We start from the raw sequence: 15,850 nt of genomic DNA on the forward strand, positions 1-15,850 counted from the left end.
GCCTTAAATGAGCTACAAACTAGTTAAATCTATTCCATTCAATATGAGCCTTCAGTGCTTTGCAGCTGATACCTCAGAGCTGGGATTTATCTAAAATGAAGGCACCAGGGACATGCAAGAGAAATGGTAATTATAATTTGCAAACATTAGGCTGACACTTTTTTTGTGTATGTGTGTATAAATCCTGACAGCTGTGATTTGTGCCAATGCCAAATAGTGCTCCAGCGTGCAGGGAAGGGCTCACTTTGTGGCAGGCTGTCCTCAGAGCAGCAGCTCATTAAAACTTTGGAGAAGGAGAAGTTGCCGAAAACAGGAAGGCGTCAGAACCATCTGAGAGATTTTTGGTACACGCTTGTTGAAAGGCGTTTGAGAAGAGAGCCTTGGGTCTGACAAACTGGAATTTTAGTACGCCTCCCCGTTCACAGTGGGGCAAAATAATTGGTCATCAGTGACTACTAATTTGGTTTAGTAGCCAGAGGCATTTTTTTTCTTCCCAGAAAATCAATGACAGTGCCGAGGTCTGTTCAACGTGATTCAGCTCAAGACGGGTCCTCATTTAGCTCTTGATGCTTCTTCCACTGGAGACAGCTATTTTGTTAAAATGAAATTAAAATCTATCTATAATACTCAGCTCAGGGAGCCGTGCCCGTCAATGCCATGCTGCTCTTGAGGTTTCAAGGTTGTCAGTCTCCCCTCAAACTTCTTTTCAAAGGTTTATATATCAGCTGCAAAAAAAGGTACTTGGCAAAAGTGGATACAAAGGGCTTTGCTCAGGAAGGGGTTTTACACCAGCTTGAAAGGTGCAATCAATTTGATTGCTAAGTTCTGTTGCAAAAGGGTAAAAAACTTGACTTGTGAGTGCTTTTTTTTTTTTTTTTAATCCTGTATAATTCAAAAGCACGTAAATATTTTAGTGCAGGCCTCAGCCCGTGGGGTTTGTGTGTGGCTCTGCAGCCAGGGCAGTGCTTTTCCTGCTGCTGCTCAGGATGGGCTGGGAGCAGAGGATGGGTGCAGGCTGTGGCTCTTGGGGCAGCTCCAGGCAGCAGGATCTGACCCTGCACAGCTGCTTTTGCAACAGATCCATCTCAGAATGGAATTTGTCCCTGCCTGTGACATTAAAATTGTGTTGCTGCACCACTGCCTACGCTGAAATTTTAACCCTTCCTTGAAAGGTTAATGAGGTTTCAGGGGCGTTTAGTCCTTGTTGCTGTCCTTCCAGCTAAGATGGGCTTTTGCTGCACAGTCAGGACCTGTCTTTGGGGCCTTCAGTGCCAGGGGAGACTACTGGGGCTACAGGGCACCACTTTTATATTCTTTACTTGTGTCTTCATGCTGGGAAGGATTTATCCTGTGATAGAAGTGTCCCTACAGAGCCTCCCTGTGGCTCTTGGTCAGGCCAGCAGAACCAGTTCCCACCAGCTCAGGTTGGTGACTTATAGAACCATTAAGGTTGGAAAGACCTTCAAGACTGAGTCCAGCCTGTTTTTGGGGAACAGTTTGGTCTGCAGCACCTCTGGAGTGTGGGGCTCCTTGGGGCAGCTACCACCAGTATCAACTTCAGCAGATAAAGCACAAAGCAGGCTCTGTGATTCTGTCTGGGGCCATGGGGTACTCCCAGTGTAGACATTAGTGCTCAGGTCTCCCTGCCCTGAAAGGAATATTCAGGTTATGGCTCCCTTGCAGGGCTGTGTTACCTCCCTGGTTACTGATGGGCTGCAGGTAGCAATCTATCTGCCATTAATTTGTGTGTGCAGCCCAGCAGGAAGCTGGGCTATGATTACAGCTCTGGCCCTTGTGTGAGAGCCTGCCCAGCCCCGGCATCCCCCTGCAAACTGCCGGGCTCTGCCTCGCCTTAATTGTTCCCCTTTGGCCCCTGGACCTGTCTCTTCTAACAAGGAGGGCCGAGGTAATTGAAGCACTTAACCACAGTCCCCAGCACTGCCTCCTGCAGCTAATTAGGAAACAGGACCGCTGGGCTCTTCATTATTTCTTTTAATTGTTTGTGGGTTTTGCATAAGGGTGAATGGCAGAAGAGGGACGTGCAGTTAGTGGTGAATCCTTGACTTTGAAATTTGTATAAAAGGTCACTTACAATTTGTTAAGGCTTTCACAAGGGTGAATTCAATTAGTGGCTCGCAGTCCCTGCACACACTCTGGGGTGTGTGGGTGTGTTTGTGAGGAGGTGGGGACGTGGCAAGATGAGCTGGATGTGAATCCAAAGGCTCCTCATTTTCCTAAACAGCTTGTGGAATATACAGTAAAGTTATAGGCCCCTTACAGCTTTATGCTTCTTTAAATAGGTCCTAGCAATAAACCCATGGAGAGGCCCAAAAGATCATTTTTAAATTATCTCCACTTGTCCTCACTTTCCATTAACTATTGAAGAAAATAACAAGAGAAAAAACGGTAGAAAACACAGAGGGACCAATTTTTTTTGCAGTCTTTGGGCTGGCAAAACTCTCAGTTGCCATAGTGGGTCTTCCACCCGTGTGGCAGCTGTGGGATCTGTGCCTCCAAAGCACTGATTACTCTGAATTTCTGAAGCTTCTTTACAATCCTTGTAATTTGAGTGAGGAAATAACAATATAAATTATTTCACTGCGGGCAGCCAATAAGGCAGTGGCTTCTTCTAAGTGTCAGAGGATCTGTTATTTTGCTCAGAGGGCTCATACGTATAGAACAGTAAAAAGAATAAAATCCATTGTAAACATGCACTTTAAAAGATTTATCAGATGCTCACAGCTGTACTTAGGAGTACACATGGTTACAAGAGCACCAATTTGCTTTACTATTCCCTCCCAGGCCAAGTGAGATGTTTGCTTGCACTGGTCCTAAAAGCACATATGGAAACCTGTGTCTTGCAGTGAAGACACCAAGCCAGCTCTTACCCATTAAATAACTGGCTTGACAAGCTGGAATTTGTGTGCTAGCATTGATTTTAGGGTTGGAGATGCCCTTTGGCTGACTTAATTGAAGGTTATTTAGGTTTGTCTTCAACACATTTGTCTGCTGTTATCCTCTGAGAAACTCAGGGGGGATGTGATTGTGGGACAGAGCTGTTCTGCCTGGAGGTCCAGATCTATGGCTGAGAGTGAACAGTGCTCAGTCTGCAGCCATCAACAAATGCAAAATATCCCAAATGAATGAAAAACCAAGGAAAAAACCCTCTAATGCTGAGCAAAAGAAATCAAAGCACAAGGTCTTCCCCTTGACCTCCATCCCATGCTTGAATCTCTCTGGCTGGGTGGGAACATGACTCAGTTTGAAAGGAAAAGATGTTGATGAGGGCTGAAAAGCTTTGTTTTCACAGAAGGGATTCTGTGATTATTCCCCCCTGACCCAAGTTTACATTGCACAGGCTGAAAAAGCAAAAGTTGGCAAAGAAAAAGGTCCACTTGTGGCTAGAAGTAGCTCTGGATGGTAAAATTTTGGAAGAAATTTTTCAACTGGCTGTAATTAATGGAGATAAACCCACAGACAAAAGCCAGTCTGTGTGAGAATAAATTACTTTCCTATTCAGTGTAAACCAATTGGTAATAAGGGATCTAAATCTGTCCTTCAGATCTCTTTTCCCAGCTCTGTGGCTGATGTGCAGGACATGAACCTTATGCCAAACCATGACTTGGCTGATTATTTTCTCTTAAACTGAAGCAGTCAGAAACTCTTAAAGCAAGCAAATAACCTCTCTGGAGGGGAACCAGCATCTTCATGGTGCACTCAGGATTTTTGGGAGGGTGTAACAGGTCCTTCTGCCCAGGCAGCTGCTGGGGCACAGCACAGGCTCTGTGTAGCAATGTGACCACATACCCAGCCTGGAACATTTCCAGGAGAAGAAAACTACTCTTGAAATAGAAATTCTTATCTTAGAAGTGTGAGAATGGTGGCAGAGGCACAAAGTGACTTTCACTGTGGAATTGGATATGTAATTATCTGAGCTGATGGGAGTCCTGGATTTTTTAACTTGGTTGAGTTTCTCTGTCGCCATGAGCCTGACAGTGATTCCAGTCACTGTGTTATATTTTTACAATCTGGTTTTTTTCAGTCCTCAGTGGTTTTTGTTTTCTTTTTCTGTAAAACCGTTTTTTTTTCCCCTAATCTATAGGATTTTGGTGGCTTTACACTCTTTGGCTTCCAGTGATCATGGATCAGAGGCTGACTTGCCATAATGTTCAATTTTATTGCTTGTCTGGCTTTTCCTGGTGGGTTCTTATCAGTTATACCCTCTGCTCTTCAAGATGATTTCTTTGACATCTTTGCAGCTGGTTACATCTAGATTAACTTTCTTTCCATAGCCATATATTAACGACCTGAAATGTTCTTTAAGTATCTCAAAAATAAACCTATCAGTGGAAATATTTCAGCACCTCTTGGGCAGCTTTCTAAACTTTGTTCTGGCTGTGTCCAAACAACACAGAGAGTTTGGGTGGAAAGGCCACTTGCTAAGCTGAGCATGAGCATAGAAATCTCCCTTTTCAGGGAAGGTGAAAAATTGGGATGATTGCAAATGATTCCAATTAAAGAGGAGGTACTGGGTAACTGATGCCCTTGGCCAAGTGTAACAATTTGAAGAAGAGAGATTGCAGTGACCAAACGCTTTAGAGAGGTGAGTTTGCTGCAGGAACACAGCTGCCAAAGGATTAGGAGCAGTTTTAGAGAATGGGAGGTGGAATGAAGGCAGGAGATGAAGACAGAAGGAAAATGGGCTGTAAAATTCAGGAAAGGGACAGTTGAAGCGAAGGCAGACAGTGGGGAGGCCTGGCAGGAGCCCTGGGGATGACAGAGTGCCAGGGAAATCCTGCCAGCACACCCAAGGTCAGCCCAACCTCCAGGCCAACTGCCAAGTGCATGGCAGCCCGTGGGAGGCAGGGTTATGGCCATGCAGGGCTTGGAGCAGGTACAGGTGCAGGATGGCAGAGGATGGCACGTCTGTGCACTCCTCGTGTCCAGGAATAGGTTCTGGGCTGTAGCAGGCAGATTTGGGATGCTCACCAAGAGGTGACTGGAAGGTTTTCTCTCCAAGCAGCCCTGGCAGTGCTGGGCAGTGTGTCCCTGCTGAGGGTGCACTGCCCTGCTCACTCCTGAGCTGGTGCTCAGGGTACCAACTGTGTGCTGGAGTGTTCTGGCTGCAAACTCCTTGTGTGACCTTGCACAGATCAATAGCATCTAAAATCTAGCTGTAGAGAGCATCCATGTCTTTGTGTTTACTTCTCATCCCAAAAATGATCCTTTAATGGCTGATTTCAGTGCACAGTGAAGCTCAGTCTGAAAAGGTGCTCAGGAGGATAAATGCACCTTGAATAGCAGGCTGGAGTGACACCAGATCCTGGAGGTGCCTTTAGGTCTCCAGGATCATCAAACCCCAGCCCACTCAGTGCCCTCCAGCCTCCTCCTTGTAAAACAAGGTCATTATTGCAGAGTTTGGGGGCTGGATACACCTGTGGGGCTATTTTGAATGAAAAGACCTGGGAGGACAGCAGCCCTCAGCAGCTCTGTAATGTGTCATGCACAGAGCACATGGATGGGGACTGTCAAAGATGGGAATTTTGCTTGGAAGATGAGCCTGTGGAGCTGTGAGTGGTGGGGAGGAGGGCTGGGAGAGGTGAAGCTGAGCCTGTGTGCTGTTAGCCCAGCAGCTGCACTCAGTGCATGTCCCCTCCTGCAAAGTGTGGATGCACAAGGCAGCTCCTGTGGAGCTCAGAGCTGGGGGAGCCTGGCTGGAGGATGCCCCACGAGGGAGGCTGGGACCCAGCACATCCTCGTTACTGCTGACCTTGGCACGAGCACTGCCTGCTGATGGATCAGCTCTGGAGCTGGACAAGCCCCTGGGGAACCACTGCATTATCTGTTATGTCCCATCAGTGCCTCCCCTGACCCCTCCCAGCTCTGAATGCCACAGGCATCGGGGAAGGAATAAATCTCTGTCTGCTACTGAGAGAGAGAAGGGAGCAGGAGCAGGAAAAAGGAGAGATGAAAAATGTCCTTTTTATGACTCTCACAACAAAGCTGGCCACATGATTCGTAGCAAACATTACTCTGGGAAAAGGGAGGGAGAGAATGGGCAGGGAATCAGCAAAAAGCAGCGCTGCTTCTCTCCCCTGGAAGGTGCCCAGGGGGAATTACAGAGGGGTATGGGTGACCTTTGAAGGTAAATATCCCAGGAAAAGAAAGGAAAGAGGCCTCAAAGCTTCAGAAAGCTTGCTGCAGTGTCTGAGAATGCCTGGTGAGAGGCTGCACACACCGTGAGCAGAAAGCAGAGGCACAGGGGATCTGAGCTGGAGCAGCAGCAGGGCCAGGCAGTGATTAACAAGGCACTAATAGCACCCACAGCTTTTGTGCTCGTTTCTATTTGGGATGATCCAAGAGAGCTCCAACCTGTGAGCCTGGGGAGAACTCCTGGTGTCTCCAGGAGACAGAAGCCTTTACAGCATAGCCCAGGGCCTGAGGAGGGGCTGGAGATGAGTTGCCAGGGCTCAAGAAGCCCCTTGCCCATTGCCCACCGACCCCAGCCATGTTCCTGTGCCAGCTGCTGAGGTTTTTGGGTTCCCAGGGAAGCAGCCCAGCCCTGAGCTGTGGGGTGGCACCACTGCCATTCCCACTGTGCAGGGAGCTGCAACAGGGCTGTGGGTGCAGGGTCTGCACTGGGGTCTGGGGTGTCCCAGAGCACCCCAGCATCAGGCAGGGTGTCTCCAGCTGCTTCCAGTGCCATGGGACAGCACCTTTGCTCTCTGGCACCGCAGCCACACTGTCTGTGCTGGGGGATGACAGGCTGGTGCTGTTCTTGCTGAAAAACTTCACTGCACCCCAGATGTTGATTTCTTAAAGACACAAAGTGCTTGGAGTTGTGAAAAAAGCCATTTGTCACCATTTTCTTCTGCACCCTCACAAGCATGTGCCTTATTTGGGAGCACCTTCCCAGGTAGCAGCACTGAGATCACAGTCAGACAGGGCTTGGAGTCCAGACCCAACTGAAATCCATTGACAGCCAGGTCATTTTTAGGCAGATGTGTCTTGCTGAACCTGGTGAGCTGTGACCAGGCACTAGCTTGTCCTGGGAGTGCTCACCAAAGCTGGTCTCTTTAATTGTCAATCATGGAAAAGTGTGTTAACCTCCCACTTTTACAGAAATGGCTGTAACAGCTCCTTGATAATCCCAGTAATTCGGTTTTATCTATAATGTGCTTTTAAAGTAAAGGGATAAATACAATCAGTCTGTATAAAAGGTAGCTATTAAGGAGCAGGCAAGTTGTACAATAATAACTTTCAATTAAAAGCCCTTTCTCACTACTTCTGCTGTTGTGGGGTCTGCAGATTTTCCTTAAAACTTTTGAAGCATTCCTGGGCTTCTTACAGGCAGCCATTTAACCTCCGTTTATGAAGAAATAAAGCAAAATTGATGTTGATTTTGCCCTGCATTGGGGGATACTTTTGCAACATAAAAGCCCTTTTGCCTGCAATTTGCAGAGCAGCCCTGTCACATCGGTGAGGGCTGATACTGATAAAGATAAAGCTTTATAGCTGGGGCATTTGCAGCTAACAGCAAGCTAATGCTACATTTTCATTTTGATGCAATTAATGTTAATGTCTGCTACGAAAATTGTCATTAAATACCATTTTAAAATCCATTCAATTTGCATATGCAAAGCCCATTTACTATCATGTAAAATACACGGTGCCGTCCATCATGTCTTTTCTCTAGAATTTGTAGCTGTTATTTTTCTGGTAGTGATTATTATCTAGCTCTTAAAATAAAATCTAATGTCTGGTCCAGACCTACACAGAACAAGAAACCCCCCTGGGCTCCAGCAGTAGCAGGACTTCCAGAGGCTTTGAGCACTGGTTTGTGCTGGAGTTGCACTGGCAGGGAGAAGTTTTTTGCCTCTGTCCTGCTCTGCTCCCAATTTCTGCCCAGTGCAGGGCAATGAATTAAGTGGGAGAGAGCAGGATAAAGAACTTGAACTGATCTTTAACTCCACCAGAGTATTTCAACCAGTGCAGACAGGTAGAAATGCTCTTGCTCTGATTTTCTGACCCTGGGATGCCAATTTTCTGGCTGACAGCTCTTCACATTCCTTTAGATTAAAGGGTTGGCATTGAAGATATTTTTAAGAGGCTTCAAGCCCTTAATACCACAGGTGAAATGAGGTGTTGTGGCATGTTTGTTAGATTCAGGTAGTTGGTTATCTGGCAGAAGTGTCATCAGACTCAGCATACCCAGCTTTGGGGACTGTGGTAGCTGAGATTGGGGAGAGATGTAGGTGTGAGGGTAGGAAGGGATAATTTCATTCTGAGGAGGGCCCAGATCTTCCCCCTTACCGTGATGGCCTGCCAAAAGTGATGTCTGGAGGGATCTTGTCACCATGTCTTGTCACGATATCCTTGTCTTTGCAGCGGATGTCCATGTAGTTGTAGTACAGAGCAAACTCTCGGGCTTTGGTGCAGCCTTCATCCACAGCCCTACGGCCCATGGTCACGAAATCTCGGGGCATGACCCTTTTTTGAGGCTTGGCCTTCACTGAATCCCAGTGGCCTATGGCTGGAGATGGAAGGAAATAGAGAAAAACATGAGGAATGTCCCTTTGGGAAAGCAGGTTGATGTGTGTGCACCGTGTGTGGGGCTCCTTTTGTGAACTTCATACCCTGTCCCACTGCATCCCATATCCTGTCTGAATTGGATATCTTCTCACCCTCCACCCTGGCTTGCTCAGGATATCTGATTTTACAGGGAAATTGTCCCTGAGAGCACAAAGCAAAGTTCTGACATTGGCCAGGTGCATCACCCTTTGCAGGGGCTACTCCCTGCTTGGGCTCTGTAGGAGCCTCTGAAAGTTTCCAATGTGACAGAGAAATTTCACTGTCACCAAGCAATTGGAGTGATATTAATCCAAGTTGGAGTTCTGCACTTCCAGCTTGATGAGAAGTATTGAAGAGCCATGGGAAGGAGAGGAGATTTCCTGCTAGCATTAGGACTTTGTGGCAGGACTGTGTTTGGGGGCAGTGTCTTACCTTCAGCAACTCCTCCATCCCTCTTGTGCATGTACATCCCATAGGTAAAATTAAGGCCTGGCAGGGAGTAGCAGTTTCTCATGGGCTTCCCCAGTTCTGGCTGCAGAAAAGGGAATAGAAAAGCATATAGAGCATTAATAGAGAAGCATAAAGACCTTTTCTGATAAGATAAAGCCCCTGAAAACAGAAGTTTGTGACAGAACACGGCCACAAGTACCAGGAGTGTCCATTTGGCAAGGGCTTGAAACCCACAGTGCAGAAAGGAGCTGAAGCCTAAAGGATGCTGAATTTCACACAAGTTTGGGTTTGGGTTATAAAGAGCCCTAGCCTTGCTGGGAATAGGGATCCTGACTCAATAGATATGGACTTGAAATCTTTTTGTTTGGTTAATCTCTCCTTTGGTGGGGATGCCCAGCTGTGGTGGCTGCTGGGGAAGCAGCAGCTGGTCTTAACTTTACATTGAGTTATTTCATTTCCAAGTTGTGCATCCTCCCAGAAAACTGACGTAAATTTCCCCAGGTACAATCACATGGCTGCTCCTGCCTGGGAATAATCAAGACACAAGGCATGCTGCAGGAGGAGGATAAGGGGGATGAAAAAGGGAGAGGAGAACTTCAGCTCAATAACAACATTTCTGTTTAGTTTCCAAATGAACTCTTCCCCAGCTCATGTGTGTTCCAGCCTGGTGGTGTCTGTGGGATTAAGTGACCTCCCCTCACCCTTCTGTCTCCATCCTCCCATCTCCATGGTGAAGTCACTGCAGGATGTGTCTTGAAACCTCATTGCTGCTTGAAAGGGAGGTGGTGAGGAGGGAAGGGGAGAGAGCCTGGCACAGGGAAAGCTGCAGCAGAGTCCCCAGGAGCCCTGAGGGTGCTTTGGGACAGGTTATTTTCCATGGGAAGGGTGTTAGGTGTAGTAATGCTGAACAAGTCTAGGCCATGGTCTGTATTGTATGCACCAGCCAAACTATATTTAACTGTTTTTCTTCATATTTTACTACCTAGTTGTTTTCCTGCATATTTTACTGTTTTTTTCACATGCCTGTTTTTCTATATATTTCTTAGTTTAAACCAATGTTTATAACAAGTACACAGAATAAGCCATTTTAAAGTATTTTTCTACAACTTATTGAAACCCATCAAAACTATTAAAACATAAATTATACTAAATTAAGAAAAAAACCCTAAGAAACAAAATACCAAAATTAAAAAACCCAAAATACAAGCAAACAACAAAATTCTAACCAGCAACCAATCGTTGTACCTAAAAAACTCGTACAAAACATGCAAACAACATAAAAACACTAATCAAAAAATGCATAATCACATAAACAGTAATCTTAAAATGTATAATTAAAAATAAACAATAAAAGAACTTCTTTCTGCAGAGATACAGTGAAAAGGAAACTGCAGATGAACCACCAGGCTGAGGCTGTGCAGGTTGATAAGGGACCCAGCTCACTGGTGTAGGAGCATCATCCACACCAAAATTTTCCTTTTGCTCCCAGTCAGCACCATGCAAACCTTGGCCAGGGCCTCAGAGCAGCTCCCCTGTACACTGCCAGCATGGTGGCTGCTTTCTTTTCTTTTTTTCTGCATCACCCTCAGCTCAGGCAAAACTTTCACTGAGCCCATTTTGCCTGGAGAGTGAGGGTTAATAATCCCTGTCCAGAGCAGGCAGCTCTCCAGAGGGTTCTGTATTGAGTCTCTAAAATGTGCTTGTAATTCTCAAACTTTTACACTTGTGACACTCTAAAGGAGGTGTGGCATTTCCATGGCTCTCAAGAGCACGAGTTCACCAGAAAATGAGTTTTAGGGACCTGCTCTGTGCAAAAATACAGATCCTTTGTTGCAAACAGCCCTTTCTAAAATCTAAAATCCACTGACCCAATGATGTGATGTAGCCACAGCTGCATTTCCCCACCTGCCTCCTGTGAGCCTGGAGCACAGGGAGGGATTGTCCCCTGTCCAGCACTGAGCACCAGGGGTCTGAGTGGGGTTTTAGTGGGGTTTTAGTGGGGTTTTAGTGCCACCATGGCTGTGGTGGCACAGGCAGTGACAAACTGTGCTGGGAGCTCGTGCCAAGTGCTGCCAGTGATGATAAAGGAGCTTTCATTGCTGATCTAATCCTGTATTTACAGCTGGTTTTAGATTGGTTGTCACTGGTGTACAAGGGAAAATGGTGTGAGTTTCCTCAGGTGAATGAGAAAAGGTGTTTTCCTGGGTTCTGATAACGGAGCAGGGAAGTGAGGTCAGGAATCTGCTATGGTGGCAAAGGTGTGTCAGATGGCACAAAAATCACTGAGAAACTGCAGGGAAGGAGAGAGGTTTGTAACCTATGGCAAAGATGCTTCCACACCCTTGAGTGCAGAGATGGGACTTAAAGGGTCCCTTCTGCAGAGCAGCTGAAGTTGACACAGTTGGGTGTTTACTCCATCAAAAAGTGAGTGCATGCTGTTTCCTTTTATGATCAGGTGGCATTTTACAGTCACTTTGCACTGAATAAATAAAGCTGAAGGTGCTGGATAATTAATTAAAAAAAAAATCTGGTCCAATATGTTGAACATAGAGAGAATCTGTGCCTGAAGAAAAATCAGCTAACTCAGAGGACTCTGGTTGCCTGCCAACATCTTTTACCTACAAAAGCAGAGAAGGGGAAGGATGTAGTAGGAATGAATCTTGCTCAGTGTAATCCACAATTGCAGCCTTTCTCGTTCATAAATTAGTAAAATGCTGCTTCCAGCTCATGGATTGGCTTCATTTGTTTGTCCTGGGGCATTATAGGTGTGCTCTGTCATAAAGCAATGGGGAAACTGAGCCAAAGTTGATGCAGAAGGTATTTTTTTTTTCCTTTCTCCCCCAGTTCCAGCACCGTTCCCTGTGTTCAGGTTTAGCCTGTCACAAAGCTGCTTGGCTGGAATACAGATCTGTCTGACAGCTGTGCCCATCAGCAGACAACTTCATTAAACCTCATTAAGATGTCATTTCTCTGCCTTATTTCCCACCTCTTGGCTCTAATTAAAACCGTCTCTCTCTGCATCCCAGGCGGTCCTAATTTTCTCTGGGTACCTTCTGCAAGTTTTCTCCCTTTACGACCTCAGTGAGAAAAATCCAGCATCCTAAATGCTGTTTATCCAACCAGTTTGGAAAAGACAGCTCTAGACCTTCTCCTGAAGCATTCCCAGAGCACCCAGCAGAGATCAACACCTCTCAGGGCTATGAGAGATGTGTGCTGAGGCTTTGTTTGCTCTCTCAAACTGTCTTTAAGGGCTTGGCTGACGCATCCTTTCCCCTTGGACATGATAATTTCCCTGGTTGAGCCAGGTGTGTCTGGGCTGGGTTTGGAGGGTGCCAGGCTCCCACTGGTCATGGTGCAGTGCTGGAGGTGTTTGATCAGTGGGGATACCTTGCTTGGCTGAAAAGTGGGGTGTGCTGAGTTATCCCCAGGTAGTTTCTGATCTGTGCAGCCCTGGGCTTGAGCCCTGGATATGTATTTGAGTGTTGGAAAATTTTTGCTGTGAAGGAAGAGGAAGGCTCTGAAAGGGGTCTGTTTCTAGAGGTGGAGGCATTGCAAAGGCTTGAGGAAGTGCAAAATTTTAAGGATTCCAGGTTTTATTGCAAGACTTGTGTTCCATCCCCTGGTGTTCATGGCCCAGCAACACACATTGCACCAATTTTCTAAAGATGTCTGAGAGAGGTGAGAGATGTGAGAGATGCACAGAAAGAGAATGAGATGTGGACTTTTAATCCCTGCCTTCAGCCTTTCCCTGGGAGGGGACGCTGGGCAAATCCACGAATCCTCTGTGCTCCAGCTCAGCCAGGGCTGCCCCATCCCCTCCTCTCTGGCTCTGCCCTGTGGACACCTGCAAACTCTGTGCTGGTGCATTTTCAGCCTGCCAGGTCCTGCCTCCTTCCTACCTTCTGTTCCCCTTTTCATTACACCCCCTTGTACAGTAAAGCCTCCCGTCACGCTGCCATTACTATTATTATTGCAGATTTACTGCACTTGCAGAGTGAAGTGATTGCAGTGACAAGGCCCAGCATTTTTCCCTCCTTCCCCCCGCGACAGCTTGAAATCAAGCCCTTCATTTGCATTTACATGATCTTGCTGTGCAGCTTATGAGATCGGGAGATTTATTTGCTACTTAGCTTGATGTTTGATTACACTCTAAGAAGGCAGTGAGCTACAAAGTGCAGGGATACATCAGAACTGAGCTACTGAAAGCCTCTGGGGGACAGTAACTCAACATCAGGTTTAGGTAGATGAGAAAGGGAATGTTCAGTGTTTTGAGAAAGGCAAATTTGATGAGATTTTTTTTTTTTTTAAAGGTGGAAGGAAAAACTTTCTTACCAAAAAAAAAAAAAAAGGAAAACAAGAATGCTGTTATAAAAGCACACCTGAAAAATCTGGGTTTGTTAGTGCAGAAGAAATCCTAGCAGGAGCTGGTGGCTGCTGGGCTGCCTGGTGCCAGCTGCTTCTAACTTCCACTCCCAAGAAGATTATTAATAATAAGTTGGCAGTTGTCTTCAAAGCTTTTCATAAGCATTAAAGGTCAAAGCCAGAGGAAGTTTTGCTTGATGGACCACCACAAGATCTGTCCCTGATTTATTAAGCTTCAAAGAATGCCACTGAGTATTAATACTCTGTAATATAGGGGAAACTGAGGCAGGGAATCAGTGTGCCCATGCAGGACAGCAAAGGGAATGGAGTTTGGACTGGGGAGAGAAGAGAGTGAGACCAAGTCATCCTAGTCTTCTATAGCAGTGTAAGAATCTTTCTCTTTCCAGAGAAAAGGGTGCTGGTTGGGCAAACTGCTGCCCTTGGAGTCAGAAATGGCAAAGCTCAAGGATCTTGCTGTGAGTTTAACTCCTTTCATTGCAAATACTCCAGACAGGTCAGCCACACTGCTAACCCAGAGTACATCTGCAAGTGCAATCTCCACTAAGCTGTGCTCCTGACTGACCTGCCCTGGGAGCTGCAGCCTTATTAGACACCAACCTTTGAGTGTCAGGTGTGGATTTGAAGGATTTTCCCCTCTAGAAGCCACGTTTTGTGTGGGGCTGACAGCAGAGGCGTCCCCCTCGCTGGGTTTGAGAGGGCAGTGAGAGAAGGCAGACACACTTCCAGCCCAGGCTCTCCCTACACAATCCCTGGAACCATTTTCTTGTTCCCAACAGGGCTGGAACACCAACAAGCAAGGGCCACACACAGAGAGCCTGGCACAGAACCCCCAGTCCAGGGAAGCACCCACTGCCTGATACAGTCATTCCAACTGTTTGCACTTAGCTTTTAGTCTTGAAAATTGCCAGGAGTTATGCTATTACAATTAATCATTAAAGACTTAAGAAAGAGTATACCCCATTACATAAAAGACCCAGCGATGATCTTTATCCAACTTGTAAAATGGGGAGACTTGATGGGACTGAATAATTTTCCTCTCATCTGCACAAAATCATGAATGCAAGTCAGACTTTGAACCTGAAGTGAACACTGCGAGACCAGCTTATAATTACCAAAACTGAAAAAAAGAACAGCGTTTTCTAATGAATGACAAGCCACTAGGTGGAAATCTAATTTGGTCTAATTAAGCAGCCTTTGTGAGGATTTGTCTTTAGATGAAAAGAGGGAGCCAAAGAGATCTAAATGCAAATGAACTCTATCATTTTGGTTTTAAAGGGCCAGGCAGATATGGAAGTATTTGTGTACACAATACTTCCATTTGTCTTCATGGGTGTATTCACCTTCTAGTTTTCTATTTTAAAAACCTGTTTGCCCCAAAATTCTGGGACTCTGAATACTAGTCAGTTATCATAAGTCATAATTATCTTTATGGACTTAGTAGATAATGTGCTGTTGGAGGGACAATTTTAGCAGCAGGGCACTGCAACTGTTAAAACTGCCTTTCTCTATAACAAGGCTGCTTCCTTCTGTTTGAAAATGGCTTTAGAAAAAAAAAAAAAAGAAAAAAAGAGATGTTTTTGCTAAGGAGTCAGATCCCAGGTCTGCCACTGTCTATGTGTGGCACTGTATAACTCTCAGGTCTTTGGGGGCACCTGCTGGACCCTGAGCTCCTCCTCGGCGCCTCCGTGTCAGGATGAATTACTTCAGCATTGATAAATCACCAACACCTTGCCCACTTGTGCTATTTCTGCTGATTCTGCCGACAGTCTCCACGCTGGGAGCAGCCAGCCCAGGTACAGCCCCAAAGGCTGAGACTCACAGAGGTGTTTGACTATAATTGAGATGGAAATATTGAAAACGATCTTCTCCTGCTCTATTAAATCTGCTCCTGACTTTAAGATAAATTTGTGTCTGTGTAAGGGTTTTGTGCCAGCGCTGAAGGTCAAAGAAGCACATGTGTTTCTGTAGAGGGTGTCACAGCTTGTGAAGTTCACATCAGCCCTTGCCTGCTCTCAGTCCTGAGGAAGAAACGTGGGCTGTAGTCAGAAGACAAAGCCCTTGGCAGGAGGGAAGGGTTATTCAGGCTAAATGAATGTGCAGGTTACAGCTACTGCTGAGTGAGGTCTTACCTGTGCCTGATTTTTCTTCAGCTGCAGCCACCATTCACCTCTAAGAGACAGAATGAGCCTGAGATAGATTTGAGGACATGCAGGGACAATGGCAGGGAGGTTTGGGACAGCATGGGGTGGTCCTGGAGCAGCTGGATGGAGAAGCAGCTCTCTGAGTTCCTGCTCTCCCTACAAGCAACATCAGTGGGAAAATGAAGCATAGATGAACAGATCAATGTGGGAAAATCAGGAAAATAATTCTGTCTTTAATGTGGCAGCAGCTTTGGAAGCTCAGAATATAATGTGGGCAGAATAGCATGCAGCTCCTTGGCAAAAAA

At 46.1% G+C, this 15,850-nt stretch overlaps 1 protein-coding gene across 1 annotated transcript in view; it reads right to left on the minus strand.

Moving 5' to 3' along the window:
* Positions 1-15,850, minus strand: part of CFAP77 (cilia and flagella associated protein 77) — a 57,686-nt gene that overhangs the window by 14,760 nt on the left and 27,076 nt on the right. Inside the window, exons 2-3 of the mRNA XM_056505223.1 lie at positions 9,004-9,103; positions 8,314-8,533 (exon numbers count right to left, since the gene is read on the minus strand). Coding sequence (XP_056361198.1) covers positions 8,314-8,533; positions 9,004-9,103 — 320 coding nt within the window. The remainder of the gene's footprint in view (positions 1-8,313; positions 8,534-9,003; positions 9,104-15,850) is intronic.

This window comes from Oenanthe melanoleuca, chromosome 17 (genome assembly GCF_029582105.1).
Source record: "Oenanthe melanoleuca isolate GR-GAL-2019-014 chromosome 17, OMel1.0, whole genome shotgun sequence".
NCBI classification, from domain to species: Eukaryota; Metazoa; Chordata; class Aves; order Passeriformes; family Muscicapidae; genus Oenanthe; species Oenanthe melanoleuca.